The sequence below is a fragment of the Phalaenopsis equestris genome, unplaced genomic scaffold, assembly GCF_001263595.1.
Source record: "Phalaenopsis equestris unplaced genomic scaffold, ASM126359v1 Scaffold000002, whole genome shotgun sequence".
Lineage (NCBI taxonomy): Eukaryota > Viridiplantae > Streptophyta > Magnoliopsida > Asparagales > Orchidaceae > Phalaenopsis > Phalaenopsis equestris.
In genome coordinates, this window is record NW_018164444.1 from 65,441,035 (window position 1) to 65,458,963 (window position 17,929).

The window sequence follows — 17,929 nt, forward strand, 5'->3', positions numbered from 1 at the left end:
TAGACATCAAAGGAAAATAGGAATTGACTGGAATTTCTAGAAAGGTGAGTCCCAATTCTAGTTTTCTAAGATAGTCCATAAGAATTTCTAGAGCTAGAATCTAGGCTCTAAGGAGGAGAAGAAAAGACCTCACAAAAATGAGGTCAACAATGTGATACAGGGTAATTTGGTAATTACATATTGTACGCAAGTTTTCCTTTTTATGTGTTTTCTAGGGTTATAAATTAGACTTGTATGTAACCCTAGGAATTATCCCTGAATTCTATATTCTGTACTTTTTCTGAATAGTGAAAAGTCGCCGCTCTGCTCCGGGACGTAGGCATCTTTGCCGAGCCTCGTTAAATCTTTGTGTTCTTCAGGATTTGTGTCGTTACTGTTTTTCTTCGCCCTAATTTTCTCAACAGAGGGAATAAGAGGATATGAAGATGAAGCGGTAGAGACAGTGCCAGTTCCTTCCAGCTTACTACAGACAAAAACTTCAGACTCTATGTTCAAAAGTGGAGTGACCACACCACCGAGCAATTCCCACATCTTACAGGAAGGGTCAACCTCGGGAACTTATAGCTAGAGTGCACTCATAGGAACACCGAAGACAACCCCGTCAGAGGACAAACTGATTCAGAGTAGAGAACAAGTGAGATCAGACAACATATTTAAATTTGTCACAACCAAGAAGTGTTGTAAGTGTCACAAATTTGGGTATGTAGAATCAATATGCACCACGAAGGGAGAGATCTTTTTCATTAAGGTTGATTTTGTTGAAAAATTGGGCAGTGACATAGTTGATACGGGAGAAGTTGAAGACTTCCAGGAGGATTCTCCACTTGCAGCCAGCGAGGAAGGGACGCCACCAATTCCAGTAGATCCCAAGGTAGAGTTCCAACTGAGGTAATAGTATCTGTTTTGGAATGTAGTGACATCGATTTAATGGGCGTTCAAGCAGAGTATGAAACTATGATAACTCAAGATACCGTTTCTTAAGAGTTGAGAGGAGCTACAACAGGACTAGCATTGGCGGTCCAAAAGGATTACAAGCTTGAGGAGCCGACATCAGATACATGGCTATCACAGATACAAGAAATACAATTTTTTCATATGGTTAGACCTCTTCTTGAGTTATTCCTAGGGGCGAGGTCCAACATGTCTGAAGAGGAGTCATTTTGTGCCATGTATGGAATTTCACATGGAGTTCTTCAGAGGCTACTTCCTGTTCCGCATGGTACTCATCATCAGATGTCCAGACAGGAGAGACGAACTCCAACTTTGTAATTGACCCAAGAGCTTGATGAGGATGAAAATTCTACAATGGGATCCAGGTCCCGGTCTCTCCTGAGGAGGAGCTGATGAGAGTAGCGTAGCCTGTCACAAAGTTCAACCCAACTTGGATTTCTCCTCACATACTAGCTTATCAGTTGCACCCAGCCGAGTTCGAGGAAAGGAAGAAACAGGTTACAACTGGGATGGCACGATATCTCTGATTTGTGGGGATACTCGTTGAGCTATAATTCCAGCTCAGGTTGTGCCAAAGGTGGACAGGTATCTCTTCTATCAAATTGTGCTTTGGAACGACCACGTCTACTTGTCTGACGTACTGGAGGATTCGATGACATGCCACGAGGAGTGAAAAGCTTCGACGAATGAAGTCGAAGCTCCCCCAGTTCCAGGAGAATGACACGGGGGTTTTCCTCCAAAAACTAAATTGGTTTGACCCCAACCGGTTTAGTTGAGAGAAGGGGCTGAACCGGCCCCTCTTCCCCTCTTTTCATTAGGCGTGAAATATCCCACCTTCTTATTTTCATTTCCCGCTCATCCCAGTTTTATTTATATGTGTTGGAGGTCTTAGGGCTGCAGCTTATGTTATTTCTGATTTGAAATTTGTGAGGACAGTCCCCGGTGTGTAGTTTCTCCTCGAGAATTGTATCTGACGGAAAGGATGGTGCTCTGGTTGTATCCCTATCCCGATGTTGATTATCTTCTCCTTATCCCTTCTTCCCCGCTGCCGCTCCCCCTCCCAACAACCTTCTCGCTGCCCATCTCCCTGCAGTCCTATATAGCTGCTGCCGCCCTTCCCAGATCCTGCTGCCCAGGATTTTTCTCGCCAGCAACCCGTTCCACCTGCCTGATCCTGCTGTGCCGCTAACCATTGCCCCAGCTCCCTGCTTGCAAGCGCAACACCCACCTGCAAGCCATCACTGCCGTAACTTCTTCCAGATCCCCTCACCACTGCCGTAATTCCTTCCCAGGCCCCTCCCCACTGCCGTAAATCCTTACCAGATTCACTCCATGCTGCTGTAACTCCCCTACCCTCTCCCCTACCCAAGCCATTCCCGTAACCAATCTCACTCTACCCAGCCAACCCCATAACCTCCCTACCAACTACAGAGCCAGTAATTCCAGCCTCTCCACAGCCCCTGTACTTGCTGGAATTCCCAAACCCGTCAGCCCAATCCTGCTATCTACCCCTATTGCTGCCGCAAGTACCCACCCGCCAGTCACCGCACTTGCTGTTCTGCCGGCGCCAGCACCTCTCGCCCTCACCCTAGGGGTCTTTTGCATTTATTGGTCTTTTATTTCCTGTTTTAAAGAGTCTTGTTGTAATCTTTGAAATCCAGCATTGATATTATTGTTTTCTATTATGATTTGGGTTTCCTCCTATATCATAAACTTTATTTATTACATTTATCCCACACAGATATTTCATATTACACCAAAAATACTATCATTTTAATTTTTAAAAGTTAAAAACACCTTTTCATGCATATTTAAGGTGGTATTCATGAAAAAATTGAAGTTAGTTGTTAGATAAGTAAATAAACAGGAGTTGAGTGGTACGTATGTAAATCTCCCATTAATTAATCACGTTAACCATATGTGAATGGAGTTAAATTATTCTTATTTTTTTTCTTAGACAGAGTATGCGGATCTAGATGAGTAACTTATTGAACACCTTTGCAAATGCTGGTATATTCACTACATAGTACCGAGATAGTTAGGCTTGCCTCACTTATTTTGATTTTCTAGGTAGTTTCCAGATTATAAAATTACCTAATAATTGTTTCTCAATAGATAAAATAATGCACTGGATAACAAGACTATATTATAAACAACTATAAATAGTTTGATTAAAAAAATATCCATGATTTGATTAGATATATTCGATAAAAAAAGTCTCCAGGCAACTCTCCTTTGTCTCTATTAAATTTCACGATACAAGTCCAAAAAAATCGCCACCAAAGTGTAACAACTAGTCTCCCAATACTCTAAATAGTAAAGATATGATGTGGCTCGCTTAGCCTCTTCCCCCCCGCAGGAAGTAGCCTAACTTAAATCGAGACTAAAATTATGCCAAACAACTAAACTAAGCTATAACTAGAAGTAAGGTACAAATTTTCTCGGTTATCATCACTATCATGCCCTTAGAATAGAAATAATGAATAAAATTAACAACTAATGAAAATTAAAATAAATAAACTTTGTAGAAATTAATATTTGATGTGATACTTTTAACAAGAATAAATGCAAAGATTTCAATTAAATCTGTCTTATGTGGACAAATTTTAGTCTGAGAAATTTAGTGTTTGATACTCAAGCAAATTTGAATGTACTTTGTGCTCCTAAAGAGTAACTCTTGAATCATCATAGATTGATATGTTTCGCAAGTGAGTAAGATATCACTAAAAATTCATCACGAGCACTAAATACATACTTATAATCTAGAATAGCCTTTAGATATTGGCGGTGTGAAAGTATCTAATAGAGAATTGATTTTGGAGTCACAATGAAGAGATGGAAAAAGTGTAGAATGTTGGACTGTGGAGCTAAGCGTAAGGCACCCAACGCATATGCGCCAGGTTGTCAGCGCTTAAGCGCCCACTTGGGTGCTGCTCTAATAGAGGAGTTGACACATAGGCACCGGCTTTGAGCGCATATGCACCCGCTATAGAGTGGGCATTGCTCTTATTCTCAACAGTTCGGTGCATAGGCATTGGTCTATTGCCGCCTAGGCTCCCATTATGGGGCGTCGATACAGAGTACTTGACACTTAGGCGCCAAGTTTGGGCACCTAAGCTCCCGGAGAGGTTACTACATGAAAAATTAGTTTTTTAAGCCAATTTTGAGTGTGGATCGGTGAGCTTGCTGTTTCCTTCTTTTTGATTTTTTAGACGAGCATTCTGGTGAAGGCGAAGAGTGTTGAAGAGGCAGATTTTGATGATGCAGCGTGATTTTTTGCGTCGGATTGGAGAAAGAAGATTGTGGAGAGAAGCCTATAAGTTTTCTTTATATGTCAAGAAAAAACTTGTGTGAGTCATTTGTAAAACTTTTTGAATTTCATTGTAACAATTTCTGGTGGTGTGGCTCCGTAGTATTTTCTCGTTATCGTGTTTTTCCACATAAATTCTCATGTGCTTTTTTGGTTGCTTTAATTGTGCTTTTGTTTCAATTTTCGTTCTAGTTTTCTCGAGTCTCATGTTATTTTTCTGCAACGAAATTAAAAGGAGACTCTTTTGCAGTAGTTTTTTCCTAACAATTTGTATCAAAGAGAGGTTTAATTCGAGTGGGAGTAATGACTGAAGAAGCAAGGTTCAAAGTGGTGAAGTTCAATGGTACGAACTTTGTTTTTTGGAAGATGCAGGTGGTTGTACTTGCCACTATAATGAATCACAAAGAAGCTTGAGTCTATGCCTATGGAGGAATGAGAAGTGTTGGATCGAACGATACTAGGTTTGATCAGGTTAACACTTTCCTCATCTGTTGCATTTAATATTCTGAATGCGAAAACTACAGTGGATCTAATGGTGACATTGATCAGGATGTATGAAAAAACTTCTGCTTCCAATAAGGTTTTTTTGATGAAAAAATTATTCAATATGAAGTTGGTGGAAGATAGTTCAGTGACGGAGCATCTCAATAATTTTAACACTGGGATGAATCAGTTGTGTTATATAGGGATCAAATTTGATGAAGTTAGAGCAATGGTGATACTCTCTTCATTGCTTGAAAATCGAGATGATTTGGTAACAATAGTGAGTAATTCTTCAAGGACTTCGAAGTTAAACTTCGATGATATTGTAGGCTTGATGCTGAATGAAGAAGTCGCAGAAAAGTAGCGAATGGTAATCTTCAGGTTCAGTGTTGAATGTTGATAACATAAGAAGAAATCTGGGCAGTAATACAGACAGAGACAGATCCAAGTCCAAGAAAGGAAAACCCAAGTCAAACAGAGGAGAATGCTGGAAATACGATAAGAAGGTGCATTTCAAAAAGGACTGCAAAGTTCCAAGGAAAGCTGGTGGTTGAAAAGAGGAAAGTAGTTTCTCTACTAATATCTCCACAGGTAAAATTCAAAATGATTCCCTGGTGTTTTCCCTTGTCAACACTGAAACCTGGATAGTGGATTCAGACGCCTCTTTTCATGCTTACCCCAATAAAAAAGTATTTAAAAACTACACTCAAAGTGATCTAGAGAAGGTTTATTTGGGAGATAACAAGGTATGTACTATAGTTGTAAAGGATGATGTTGGTATCAAGTTGTCAAATGAAGCAGTTTGGAAGCTTACTGATGTTAGGCATGCTTCGAGTTTAAAGAGAAATCTTATCTCTGTGAGCCAGTTAGGAAAATCAGTACTTGTGACTATTTTCACAGATGATTCGTGGAAGGTGACCAATGAGGCATTAGTGATGACTCGGGGCAACATTGAAGACACCCTTTATCCGATCAATGAAATGATTGATTTCATTGATGTGGTTGGAACCAGGATGGATGCAAGTCTGTGGCACCGTAGGTTTGACCATATGTGCGAGAAATGTATGAAGCCCCTACTTTCAAAGAATAAGTTTTAAGGTTTGAAATCAGTTGATCTGGATTTCTCTGAAGACTTTGTTTATGACAAGCAGATGAAAGTTTCTTTCTCCAAGGGCGGGTTAGTGGTGAAATCAAAGAAACTGGAGTTAGTGCATACTAACGTATGAAGTCCTATTCCAGTTCAGTCCATTGAGGTTCTCGCTATTTTGTCATGTTCATTGATGATCACACGAGATATGAGCTTATTTTTTAAAGAAAAATCTGATATTTTAGAAGTCCTTAAGAAATAGAAGGCTATGGTAGAAAATGAGGGACTTGAAGCTGAAGTGTCTCAGATCAGATAATGGGGATGAGTACCGTGATTAGAATTTCAAAAATTTTTGTGATATAGAGGGGTTAGACATGAGTTCACTGTTCTAAGGACACCACATAATGGTGTGGCTGATCGTATGAACATAACAATCACGGAGCGTGAGACTGCATGCAGACTTGCCAAAATAATTTTGGGCAGAAGCAGTAAACACAACAATTTATTAGATAAACCGTAATCCATCAGTATCTTTGGTGGAAGACTTATTTGAAGATGCCTAGAGTGACAAAAGTGTACGTTTACTCATTTAAGAGTATTTGTGTGTTCTGTATACGCGCACGTTGATGCAGTGTTCAGGAGCAAACTCAACTCAAAATTTGTTAAGTGCACCTTGATTGGATATGTATCAGATGAGTTTGAGTACAAAACTTGGGATTGTCAGAATTAGAAATTCATCAGAAGATGGGATGTCACATTTAACAAAATGGAGATGTACATGGACAAGGTCAGAACTCGGAACATTCTGTTAGCTATTTCTAAAAAATCTAGATATGTGGAGATGGAAGATACCGGTGATCAGGAAGATGGAGAAAGAAGTAGTGCTCAATCAGAAGGAGAACTAGAAGTTCCTCAGTCACCTGCTACAGAAGTCAGAAGATCCATCAGAGCGAAGCAACCCATACAAAGGTATTCCATTATTTACACAATTTGTTATTAACTGCTAGTGACGAATCATAGTGCTTTGAGGAAGTCACTCAAGTTGAAGATTCAAGAGAGTCAGAGCTCGTCATGGATGAAGAAATATAATCTTTGGAGTCAAATCAGACTTGATATTTGACGATACTACCAAAGGACATAGGAGTACTGCACAATAAGCGAGTCTACAGGCTGAAAGAGGAGTCAAATGGTAGTAAGTACTACAAGACAAGACTTGTTGTGAAGGGTTTCCTACAGAATGAACGAGAATTACACAGAGATCTTCACCCCAGTGGTGAAGATGACTGTTGTCAGGGTTGTGCTGAGCCTGATAGCAGTGGAAGATCTAGGAGGAACTGTACATTGTGCAACCACATGATTATAAGGTTCCAGACAAAATGTTTGGTCTATAGATTGAAGAAGAGCATCTATGGCTTGAAGCAGACCCCGTGACAGTGGTACAAGAGGTTTGACAGGTTTATATTAGACAATAGATACATGAAGTGTTAAACTGACCACACATCAACAACTATTATATTTTATTTTATTTTCTTATGTGGATGACATGCTGATTGCAGGAGCATATATGAAGAAAATCAGGGACTAGAAGAAACAGTTATCAAATGAGTTCAAGACGAAGCATTTAGGTCCAACTAAGAAAATCCTCGGGATAAGAATCAGGAGGAGGAGGAGTGTCAAAACACTGAAGTTGTCTTAGACATAGTATGTTGCTAATACCCTACAGAGGTTCAACATGAGTAAGGCGAAACCAGTTATCACTCCTTTAGATATTCACTTCAAACTATCTAAGGAGCTATCTCCTAACTCTGAAGTAGAGCAAGCGCTGATGGAGAGAACTCCGTATTCTTTAGCAGTTAGAAGTTTGATGAGGATCAGGGGTGCGCTTTATCATTGAGTTAATAACCCATAATGTTTACCTTCCTGGGGAGCCCTACTATGCCAAAAACGAGAGAAACCTCATCCCTATTTGTGCTTTAGTATGTCGCCATGTTGCCACACAAGTGACATGGGGATGTACAAAAGAGATCTTATTTGTTTGTTACGACCTGGGATAATAAGCTCATAGGCTTGGTCTTACTTCACTGTTGAAAAATGAAAGAAGACTTCCATATCCAAGCTTAGCTCAGATGTAGCTTGCTTCTTTTTGGGTGTCAAGTAGTGTTAAACCGATGTACCCATCAAGCATAAGCATCGTCTCTTTTTAAAAAGAAGGTGATCCAACAGCACCTTCCAGTACAACTACTTGGTTATGACTTCACTTCAGCCATTAGCTCTGTCTTTTGGCATTCCCCTCCTTGTGGTTAAGGTAACAATTTCGGGCATGACCAACTCCTATAGTGCGACGGGCGGTGTGTATAATGCCCGAGAATGAATTCATTGTTGTATGGTTGGCTGGCGATTACTAGCGATTCGTCATTTATACAGGGAAGTTGATGCCTGCAATTCGAACTAAGGATAGATTTTGGAGTTAGCTCACCCTCGTAGGATCACGACTTTTTGTCCCAATCATTGTAGCACGTGTGTCGCCCAAGGTATAAGGGGCATGATGACTTAATGTTATCCTCAACTTCCTCCTACTTATCACTGATAGTCTGTTCAGGGTTTCAAACACAATGATGGCAAATAAACTCGAGGGCTGTGCTCCTTGCGGGACTTTACCCAACGCCTTATGACATGAGATGACGAAAGCCATGCTTCATCTGTTTCTGCATCCCTGAATGCACCCCTCTTTCAAGAGGATTCACGACATGTCAAACCCTAATAAGGTTCTTCACTTTGCATCAAACAAAACCACATGTTTCTCCGCTTGTGCGGGCCCCACTGATTTGTTTTGGTTTCATTCTTGTGAACTTACTCCCCTGGTGGGATGCTTAACGCATTAGCTGCAACACTGCACTGTTCGATACACTCAATTCCTAATTGTTATATCGTAGCCTAAGAGCAATTTTGTCTTTTATTAGCCTAAGGGAAATTGTCTTTTATTATTATTGTTGTTGTTAGTATAAATAAGGCTAATATGTTTAAGGTCAGGGTTATGCATGAGATTGAGTCTTATATCTTAGGTTTAGGGTTTTGGAGAGATATTTTACCTCTCAAATTATAGGATTTTGAGAGATTGTCTACCTCGTAATCCTTTATATGCTGTGTTGTTGAAGAAAGAAATTTTTTCTGCCTTAATTTTTGTGTGGAAAAATGGTCTCAGATCCTACCTAAGGGCAATTTTATCTTTTATTAGTCTAGGAGAAATTTAGTCTTTTATTAGTATTGTTGTTAGCATAAATAGGGCTAATATGTTTAGAGTTAGGGTTATGCATGAGATTTGAGTCTTGTATTTTAGGATTAGGGTTTTGGAGAGATTTCCTAGCTCTCGAATTGTAGGATTTGGGAGAGATCACCTATCTCTTGAATTGTAGGTGTTTATTCTCTAGATGTAATGTTATTTGTGTTATTGAAGAAAGAAATTTGTCTTGCTTTAATTTCTATATAAAAAAATCATCTCGGATCCTATCAAAATCATATTTCCTTAGATTCGCATATTATATTTTAGCTTATAAATTTAAAGTACTTTTTAGAGATGCACTAAATGATCATCTCATGCCTTGCCATAAGTTAAATATCATAAAAAAATATATAATAAAAAAAAATTCTGATACAGTTTCACAAGACATACTTTATTATCTATATGAAAATACTAGGCTCATCTGTTAACTCCGAAGGCATCACTAACTATTAGTATAATCATTATTTAATGTTGAAGGATAATTTCACTCATGATCTTTCCTCATTCGAGCTTGATGATATCCACTCATAATAAATTAAAAATAATATCATACTTCCCTTCATTATATCCAACTTCATTTAAAAAGGAATAATAAATCTTTATTTGATAATGATTTTATTAATTTCTTTATTATATGTCCTTCTTAGGTGCAAGAAAAGTGGGTAGAACATAATGGCTTTTTTTTCTAATATTTGTTTATTAAGTAACTTATCTACTTCTGTTAATTCGATATGCTCTAATAGATTCATTTATAATTAGGTAAATGTGACAATGATGATCCATCAACTAAATCAATGGTATGTTGTATATCATTAAGTGATAGTAATTCATCAGGAAGTTCATCAAGAGAAATGTATTTAAAATCAAATAGCACTTGATTGGCTTGATCAGGCCAAATCACAACCTTAGTTGCCATCTTATTTAATCCAATATCAGCTAAGACATATATGTTACCCTTTGCCTACATTCTTTTTTTTTTCAAATACTTGTTCAACTTAAAAAATTTTGAAGACTTTTTCAATTCATGAGAGTATTAGATTCTCATATAAACTTAGATTTTACCTCAGGTTTTATTGCTTTCAAATGATCATTCTCCAAGTAGTCTTGAAAAGCATATGTATCAAACCTCTCAAAACGAGTAACTTCTAAATCATGTCTGAAATCTACTCAAGGTAACATTAGCAATGTCCATATGTGACTTACCACATCAAAGTCTATGAGTATAAATAGCTAATCGAATTAAAATTAGAGCCTTTTTTTACAAATATAATAGTTTTATCTATCCAAAAGCTTATAGGATCAATCATAATTTAAATTATAATTAGTTCAAAAAGTTATGAAGATAAGATTACCGTATGTCTATGTTGTGCGATTACAGACAAAGGGATATAAACATGACACAAACACGAGATACGTCTATTATTAAAAATTTAAGACAAACACACGTCAGACATAGAATTATAATAAATTTATTGATATATATATATGCGAAAATGAGAAATTTAGTATTATTAACCTTTTAAAATTAAGAGCCTATTTGACAATACTTTTGTTTTCTGTGACAATACTTTTGTTTTCTGTTTTAGTTGAAATAATTTTTATATATTATATTTTATTTTTAAAAATAATTTGTTTAAAAATAAATCAAATTATTTTTAAAAATATTCAAAATAATTTAAGATATTTTGAGTGTTTTAAAAAATAATTACCTCAATCAAGCTTGTTTTAATTTAAATTATAACACAAATAAAATATAAAAATAAAAATGATCCCAAACGACGCTTAATATACTCATAAATAATTATATAGTTCACGACATATGAAAAGCAAGCATATATTATTTTATATTGCATCAATATTTTAGTCATTTAATCAATTATTCATTAAAAGAAATAAATGGATCACTGGCTTCTTCGGCACCGATTTTTATGTATTTACATATCTAACATCTCATTTTTTATTTTTATATTTATACCATCCAAATCTTTCATATCATATCTAATATATCTCGATTTTAAGTTTTAAAAGTGAAATCCTCCTTTCATAAGGTGGGATATATGTGAAACTTGAAATTTAGATATTAGATACGTAAATACATAAAAAATTAGTGGAATGTAAATCTTCCTTAAATTTGACATAAAAATATATTTCTTTTAATTTCAATCTTAAATTTTTTTTTTGAAAAGTTTTTTAATTCATTAATTTAGGGCTCGTGTCCGACACGCATGTCTTTTGTATGGTTGATTTTTTTAATATTATTTAAATCGAACACTTTTATGTTGTGTCTAACACATGTCGAAGCCGTCCGTGTCCAATATGTGCTCGACACTGCATGACTCTTTAATTAGAAATGTCATGCATAATAGGAGTAGGTTAATAGATCAGATTGACAATAGGATCAATCTCAATTTAAATTATAATTAATTCAAAGGGATAAAAAGGCATTCCCTTCTTTAATTTAAATTCCTATGATAGTTGAATAACCCAAAACTGCAAGTAAAATTATAACAAGGCAAGCATAGTATGCTAAATATAAACCCATAGAAGGCAGTTCACATAAACCTCAATTCCATGTAATTCCCATAGTTTATGAGATAGAAAATCACCTAACTTCCATTGCCATTAACTAGCTAGCCAAAATACAATAATACAACTATAAATAATTGCATCTCCACTTGCTCTTTACTTCCTATATTAATTTTTATGGAACTGATATAAAAAACCACCACCAATACACATCAACTAATCTCCCAATACTTTAATAGCCATATAGATATAATGTAGTCCGCTGTTTTGATATTCTTTGCAACTAGGTGGCCTTCTAAATCTTTTGTTGGATTGAATCCAAATCAAATCAACGTTGAAACTATGCTAATCAAATAAAGTAAACTAAAGTTGAGCTTTTTTTTTTTGTTTGCTTTGGGGAAGCCGAGAATTCCAACAAAACCACAAGGCTACCTTTATACCTTACTTTTATCTTTTAACACATCAGTAGCAACTCACAAGGCTACGTATGGCAACCCCTTGACAACTCATAAGAAATTTAAAAGGAACTTCGTTCCCCTTTGAACTCACACCCAAGAGTAGCTGATACTACTGATTTATTTTCTGGTAGTCGTTGAACCATGTTGATGGCTTTCATTCTCTCCTTGACATCCATCATTTGTTACCTTTTTTTTATTTTTATTTTTGGCAAAGATTTCTATCAATTCCCCTTACCATTAAAACAATGACATTGTTTTTAAGATTGAACCTTGGAAATTCTGTGCTCAATTCTTTTTTAGTGTTCCATGTTAATTTTTTCGATCGGGAGTTCTTATTCGATGATGTGTTGGACTTCGAGACACCCTCCCGTTGAGATTTTGTAGGGCCTGTGTTTAGCCATTGGCTTAACTGATTGGTGAATCTCCCAAGAGGTTCCTTGAAGATGAATTGGTGCAGCGAGAAATCCTAGACGTATTTGGCATGAGTTATGATACATGAAAAATAGGTTGGATGTTTTGGCAAGTTGAACTTGTACATAATTGCTCTAACATATTCCACACTCCATAGGGCTCAAAGATCATTCTTTGTGGCTTGGATATATTTTTTGGTGCACATGCATTTGATTATAAGGTGCATTTTTACCAAGACTAAATCTTTACTTTGAAACTTATTTCATTTAAATTTATTGTCAATCATGGCTATGGACAAACAAGGTGCTATCATTTTGAGCTTATTAGTCTCATTGGTGTCAATAGAGCTTCAAATGATTTTGGGAGGACAAAACTATTGTTTGTATGTTCTCTTCTAGTAGGCTTACAGCCATTGATTTTAGCCTCAATTGTTCAATAAGTTGATCCAATGTCTTAAGATGTCGAAGTTGATCTTCAAATTTTTTTTTTCAATCTAAATTCAAAGCAAGTTTCTATAAATCACTCATTGAGTGTTATTATGTAATTGGAGAGTCCAATTATAATTAATTATTACCCAGATGTCATTTTATTCTACCTTTAATAATTCACCATACATGTCATGAGATTTCAATGGGAACTAAAATGAGTTGGTAGAGCATTGAGAAATCTATCCCAAGTCGCCAATCGCTTATTTTTTTTACCATCTAGTTATATCATTTCTCCAAATTTGTAATAGTTATTTTATCCTCATCTATGAGTTTATGGAGACCATAAAGTCACTAAACTTTATGGATTTAAGTTTTTGGATTTCCGCGGGTGAATCTTGGGACAAAGAGATTGATTGCCTTAAATTGATCCATAAAGTCATAACAAACTAGAAAATGGCTCCCTTATTTTCTCTTTTTCCCCACATCCAGCATTAGCCTATACCATCCTTTTGCCACATGCAAGTACTTGAGTCATGTTGCCAGCCTTCGTTTCCTCTTCAGTAGCTGCCGGGCTATCATCTCTATTGTTGCCTCCTTGGCATCCTTATGAAAAATATATTCCTTTTTTGCCAATAATTTTTTTTTCTCAACCATCATTGCTGTCATGCCCTCAAATTAGAACTAACAGCTAAATAATAAAATAAAAAAATGCACAATATAAAAATTAATATTTGACGCGATGCTCTCGACTAGAATATATGCAAGTTTTGTTCACATTCTCACATATATATATATATATATATATATATATATATATATATAAATATTTTATATACATATATATACATAGTTTTTTAGCCTAATATAAAAATTAATATTTGACGCGATGCTCTCGACTAGAATATATGCAAGTTTTGTTCACATTCTCACATATATATATATATATATATATATATATATATATATAAACATTTTATTTACCTACATAAGCATAGTATTTTAGCCTGTTTCTGTTCTTATTCTGTCTTTTGTGGATGCAGCCTCAGAAGATGGTGCTAGCTAACCCAAGGAAGGAGATTGTTGGTGTGAACTAATCGGATCTCACGAATTGCACCCCCACGTATTTTTTAATCTTATTCAAACCTTACTATTGATTATTATGATAAGAAACATTTTTTGACATGAGGATAACCTTTAGCCAGTTTACTTTTGTTTCCTTTTTTTTTCTTGTATTTTTTTTAATAAAAATTCTCCCAACATGCATTTTCATTGTTATGAATGCAATTAACTTATACTCATCTTCATGGAGTAATTCAACATTTAGAAAAAAATTTGACTTGTAGAACATCGATAACTTTATAAATTTGGATATTATGATTGTTATGCCAGTCTAATGCGGTGTTTGGTTGCAACTTTGATTTACGTTAAATAGGGTATATCAAATCCAATAAATTCAGTTTTATCAAATACACACTGCGGCGATTTTGTTCGCTATCGATGGCGAAATAAATCTGTATTTGGTTGCAACTTTGCTTTACTAAATCTAGCTTTACGTCGTTAAGTGATGGAACCCACGGAGAAAAGGCGGAACACGAGAAAATTGAATCTAACGGAGTGTGGATTTAATTTTTATTTTTGTGGTGTTTGGCTAGATTTAAGTTAATCAATGACTAAATTCAATAAATAGGATGTTACCAAACACCGCCTAAACATATATATTTACTGGTAAAACTCTGAAGTGAACTCTATTTCAGGATGCATCCGTTGTTTCCATTGCCTTAAATCCACCAGATATTTATCTTCCCTGTGATTTAAAACTTTTTATTATTTCATTATATAGCAAGTTTGATGATTCTTTGCTCCTCATGCCTGGTAATTTTGCAGAATTCATTTGTGAATGAAAATAAATTGAATGGAATCTTCACTTTAAGGTACTTCAAATCTGTTTGTTATGATTTTGACTTTGTTGAGAATTTAAGATCAAACAATATTATATGGCTTGAAAGCTCATTGAGATGGGCTTGAAAAAAGAAACGGTTGTCCAATGTCGGCATCGTCGTCTATCTTCGGTTTCGGCGTATAGGGTCAGCATCAGGCATCGGCATTGCTCGGTAAATATGTTTTGAAAAAATTAAAAATAATTTTTACTTGTTTTTATTGCTTTTTAAAATAAATTCAAATCTGTTTAAAAACAAAGGGGTCTTTAAATACATAGCACATTATTCTTATGTATTTACATATCTCACATAGGTGTGAGATTTGTAAATACATAGGGATTGTGTGCTACATATGAACAATCCCTATGTATTCAAACAAACTCCAAGGTAAACTGAATAGCTGTTTGTATATACACAAGTATACCGGAATAATTTTTGAAATATGTCAGCATAACAAACAGCATGTATAAATAAATATATAAGATATTTCTAATAAAGCCAAATAAAATCAGTAACAGCAAACAAACGATCAATTATATTTGTACTCTAACTGGAGCATGACTGTCAGATTTAGAAACTACTACACATCAGTTGCGTCCAAACTATGCTATAAACAGCTCTTTCGTTTGAAGTGTCTTTTTGGAGAAATAGCTTCACAGATGATGTCAGAAATTTATTGTTGTATAGTAGAAGTTTGCTTGGATAATCTGTTGTGTTGCAGCTGCGTCTGATCAAAAAGATTGTTCTGCCCTCATATATACGTAATTAATAAGAATACTTAGTTGTTTTTAAAATAATTGTTGTGGAATAGCTAAAATAGGTCCAACAATACTGAAAACATGTTAGGAGTCTAAATTTCTCTAATATATCAATTGTGAACAATTATTTCGTGCATAAAACCACAATAATAAGAACCATAAAAGTAACCAGCAACGTTATAATGGTGTTCGCCTTCATGATTGGAGGATCAAATCTTTAGAATAATTTTAGTGTTCCTTTCAAAAAGAAGCATATTGACTCTTTAGTCAGTTCTTTGTGAGAGAGCATCTTTGATGGTTGAGAGATTACCATGCTAATCTAACATTCTCAATTGTTTACACCACTTCGATTGTCTAGTTAATTGTTATTCAACCAAAATATCTTGTTCGATTGGTTAATTGTGCTTATATTTTGATGGAATTACCTCAATCAACTAGCTGATACCTATCAAAATGGGCATCTTGTATGGCTAGTCCATCTAAATCAACAAGTCAATTTCTTAGCCATTATATCCAAATCACTTAACTGGTATGACTGATTTATAAAGCCTCACTTGGTAAGATCACTTTGATTGCCAAGAAAGCTCTTGTTGGGGATCGTTTTAGTTGATTAGGTCATGTAGGTAATCTAGCAGACTTTGAATCAATTGAAAATTGTCCGCTTCCAACAAGTGCATTGTTCCTTGGTGGCGCAACATGCTTGTTGGGGTGCTTCTTTGTTAACATCATTTTTGATGTTTCACATGTATGATGTCCATTTGAATTTTATGAGAACATATTCCATTCATACATAGCTTCCTATAACTCAGGACATCCATAGAACTCTTCGGCGAGCGTTTAGAACGAAACCAAGGTCTGAGCTAGCACACCCGCGCCAAAGATCGACACACTCATTAGCATCAATTTAGGATGTTGCACATGTTCAATGTCCAATTAAATGTTATGGAACTATATTTCACTCATATATAGCTTTTCTAAGTTCAAGAGATCCATAGAACCCTTTAAGGACCCTAATTTTCCAAAATCAAGGTTTGGTTGGGCGCCCCTGCTCCAGAATCGGGTGCTACCACGACTATATGGCTTGCCAGACACCCTTGCTCTAGGCTCAGGCGCCTCGCACCAGCGACTGATGCCTAAGCACTAGAAACCTGTCTTGTAGCCAGCTCAGGGCACCCTCGCACCATCAAACAACCTGATTATATTTTTGGTCTTTTTTGACCAACTCAAGCCACATGAGGTTGAAATTGATTATGGAAAATGTGTGGTGGTGCAATAGAAAGCTTTTGAGCCCTCTACCTCAAAAATGGACAATTGCATGCACGCCATATAGATTGCTTAGTTTTATATGGTCAATTGCATGAAATGTGGAAAGGGGGGTTAACTATTGAAATGTTGGTGAGCTCCTTTCTTTATTGGGATGCTTAGCAATTTTTGAATCCCCAGGGAGTTGAGAAGAGAGGGGACTTGGATATCATTCTATGAAGAGCTTGGAGAGGAGTCTTGGAGAGTTTTTGGAGAGAAAGGAGGAGTGAAAACCTAGCTTGAAGAGGAGCCTTCGAGAGTTCTTAGAGAGAAAGGAGGAGTGAAAACCTAGTTTCTCCTGGAGCCTTCGAGAGTTCTTAGAGAGAAAGGAGGAGTGAAAACCTAGTTTCTCCTCATCTTCCTCATCTTCCTCTTCATGTTTTTCTTGCTCTACATCCTCTCTTGAGTTTGAGAGAAAGGCAATGAGTATTCTTGGAGCTTTCTTGAGGAAGAGTCTACTATCTTCCTCTTCTTCTTCTTGATTTTTCTTCCTCTTCATTTTTTTCTTGCTCTACATTCTCTCTTGAGTTTGAGAGAAAGGCAGTGAGTATTCTTGGAGCTTTCTTGAGGAAGAGTCTACAACTTTGTATAAGGAGGAGCTTGTACAAGCAAAGAACACACTACTACAAACGTCACAGTGGTGAGATATTTTTCTCTTACATTCTTTATTTTTTAGATGTAAGATGATGTTAGAATTATTAAGTTAAGTTGATGTTAGAGAAGTCTCCATAAGTTAAGGAGTTTTTCCTTGTTTTTCACAAAATATTCATGTGTTTACTCTAAAACAGCTCTCTCTTAAACACTTGCATTTGTTATGATAACTCCATCTCTTTGATGGTGTTTACTCTAAAACAGCTCTCTCTTAAACTATATATTAATGATTGTAATAAACTTGCATTTGTTATGATAACTCCATCTCTTTGATGGTATGATGAAGCCTTTGAGCCTAGGAAATGGTTGAACCCATTTGATCTTCCGTTTATAGTTCATCAGAGTTT

At 36.0% G+C, this 17,929-nt stretch overlaps 1 protein-coding gene across 2 annotated transcripts in view; it reads left to right on the top strand.

The window, feature by feature from the left end:
* The window catches only part of LOC110033144 (biotin carboxylase 1, chloroplastic), a 62,639-nt gene extending 48,374 nt beyond the window's left edge, over positions 1-14,265 (top strand). For both annotated transcript variants that reach the window (XM_020737033.1, XM_020737042.1), the window contains exon 17: positions 13,975-14,265. In XM_020737033.1, the coding sequence (XP_020592692.1) occupies positions 13,975-14,028 (54 nt within the window). In that variant the 3' untranslated portion in view covers positions 14,029-14,265. The remainder of the gene's footprint in view (positions 1-13,974) is intronic.
* The last annotated feature ends 3,664 nt before the right edge of the window (positions 14,266-17,929 follow it).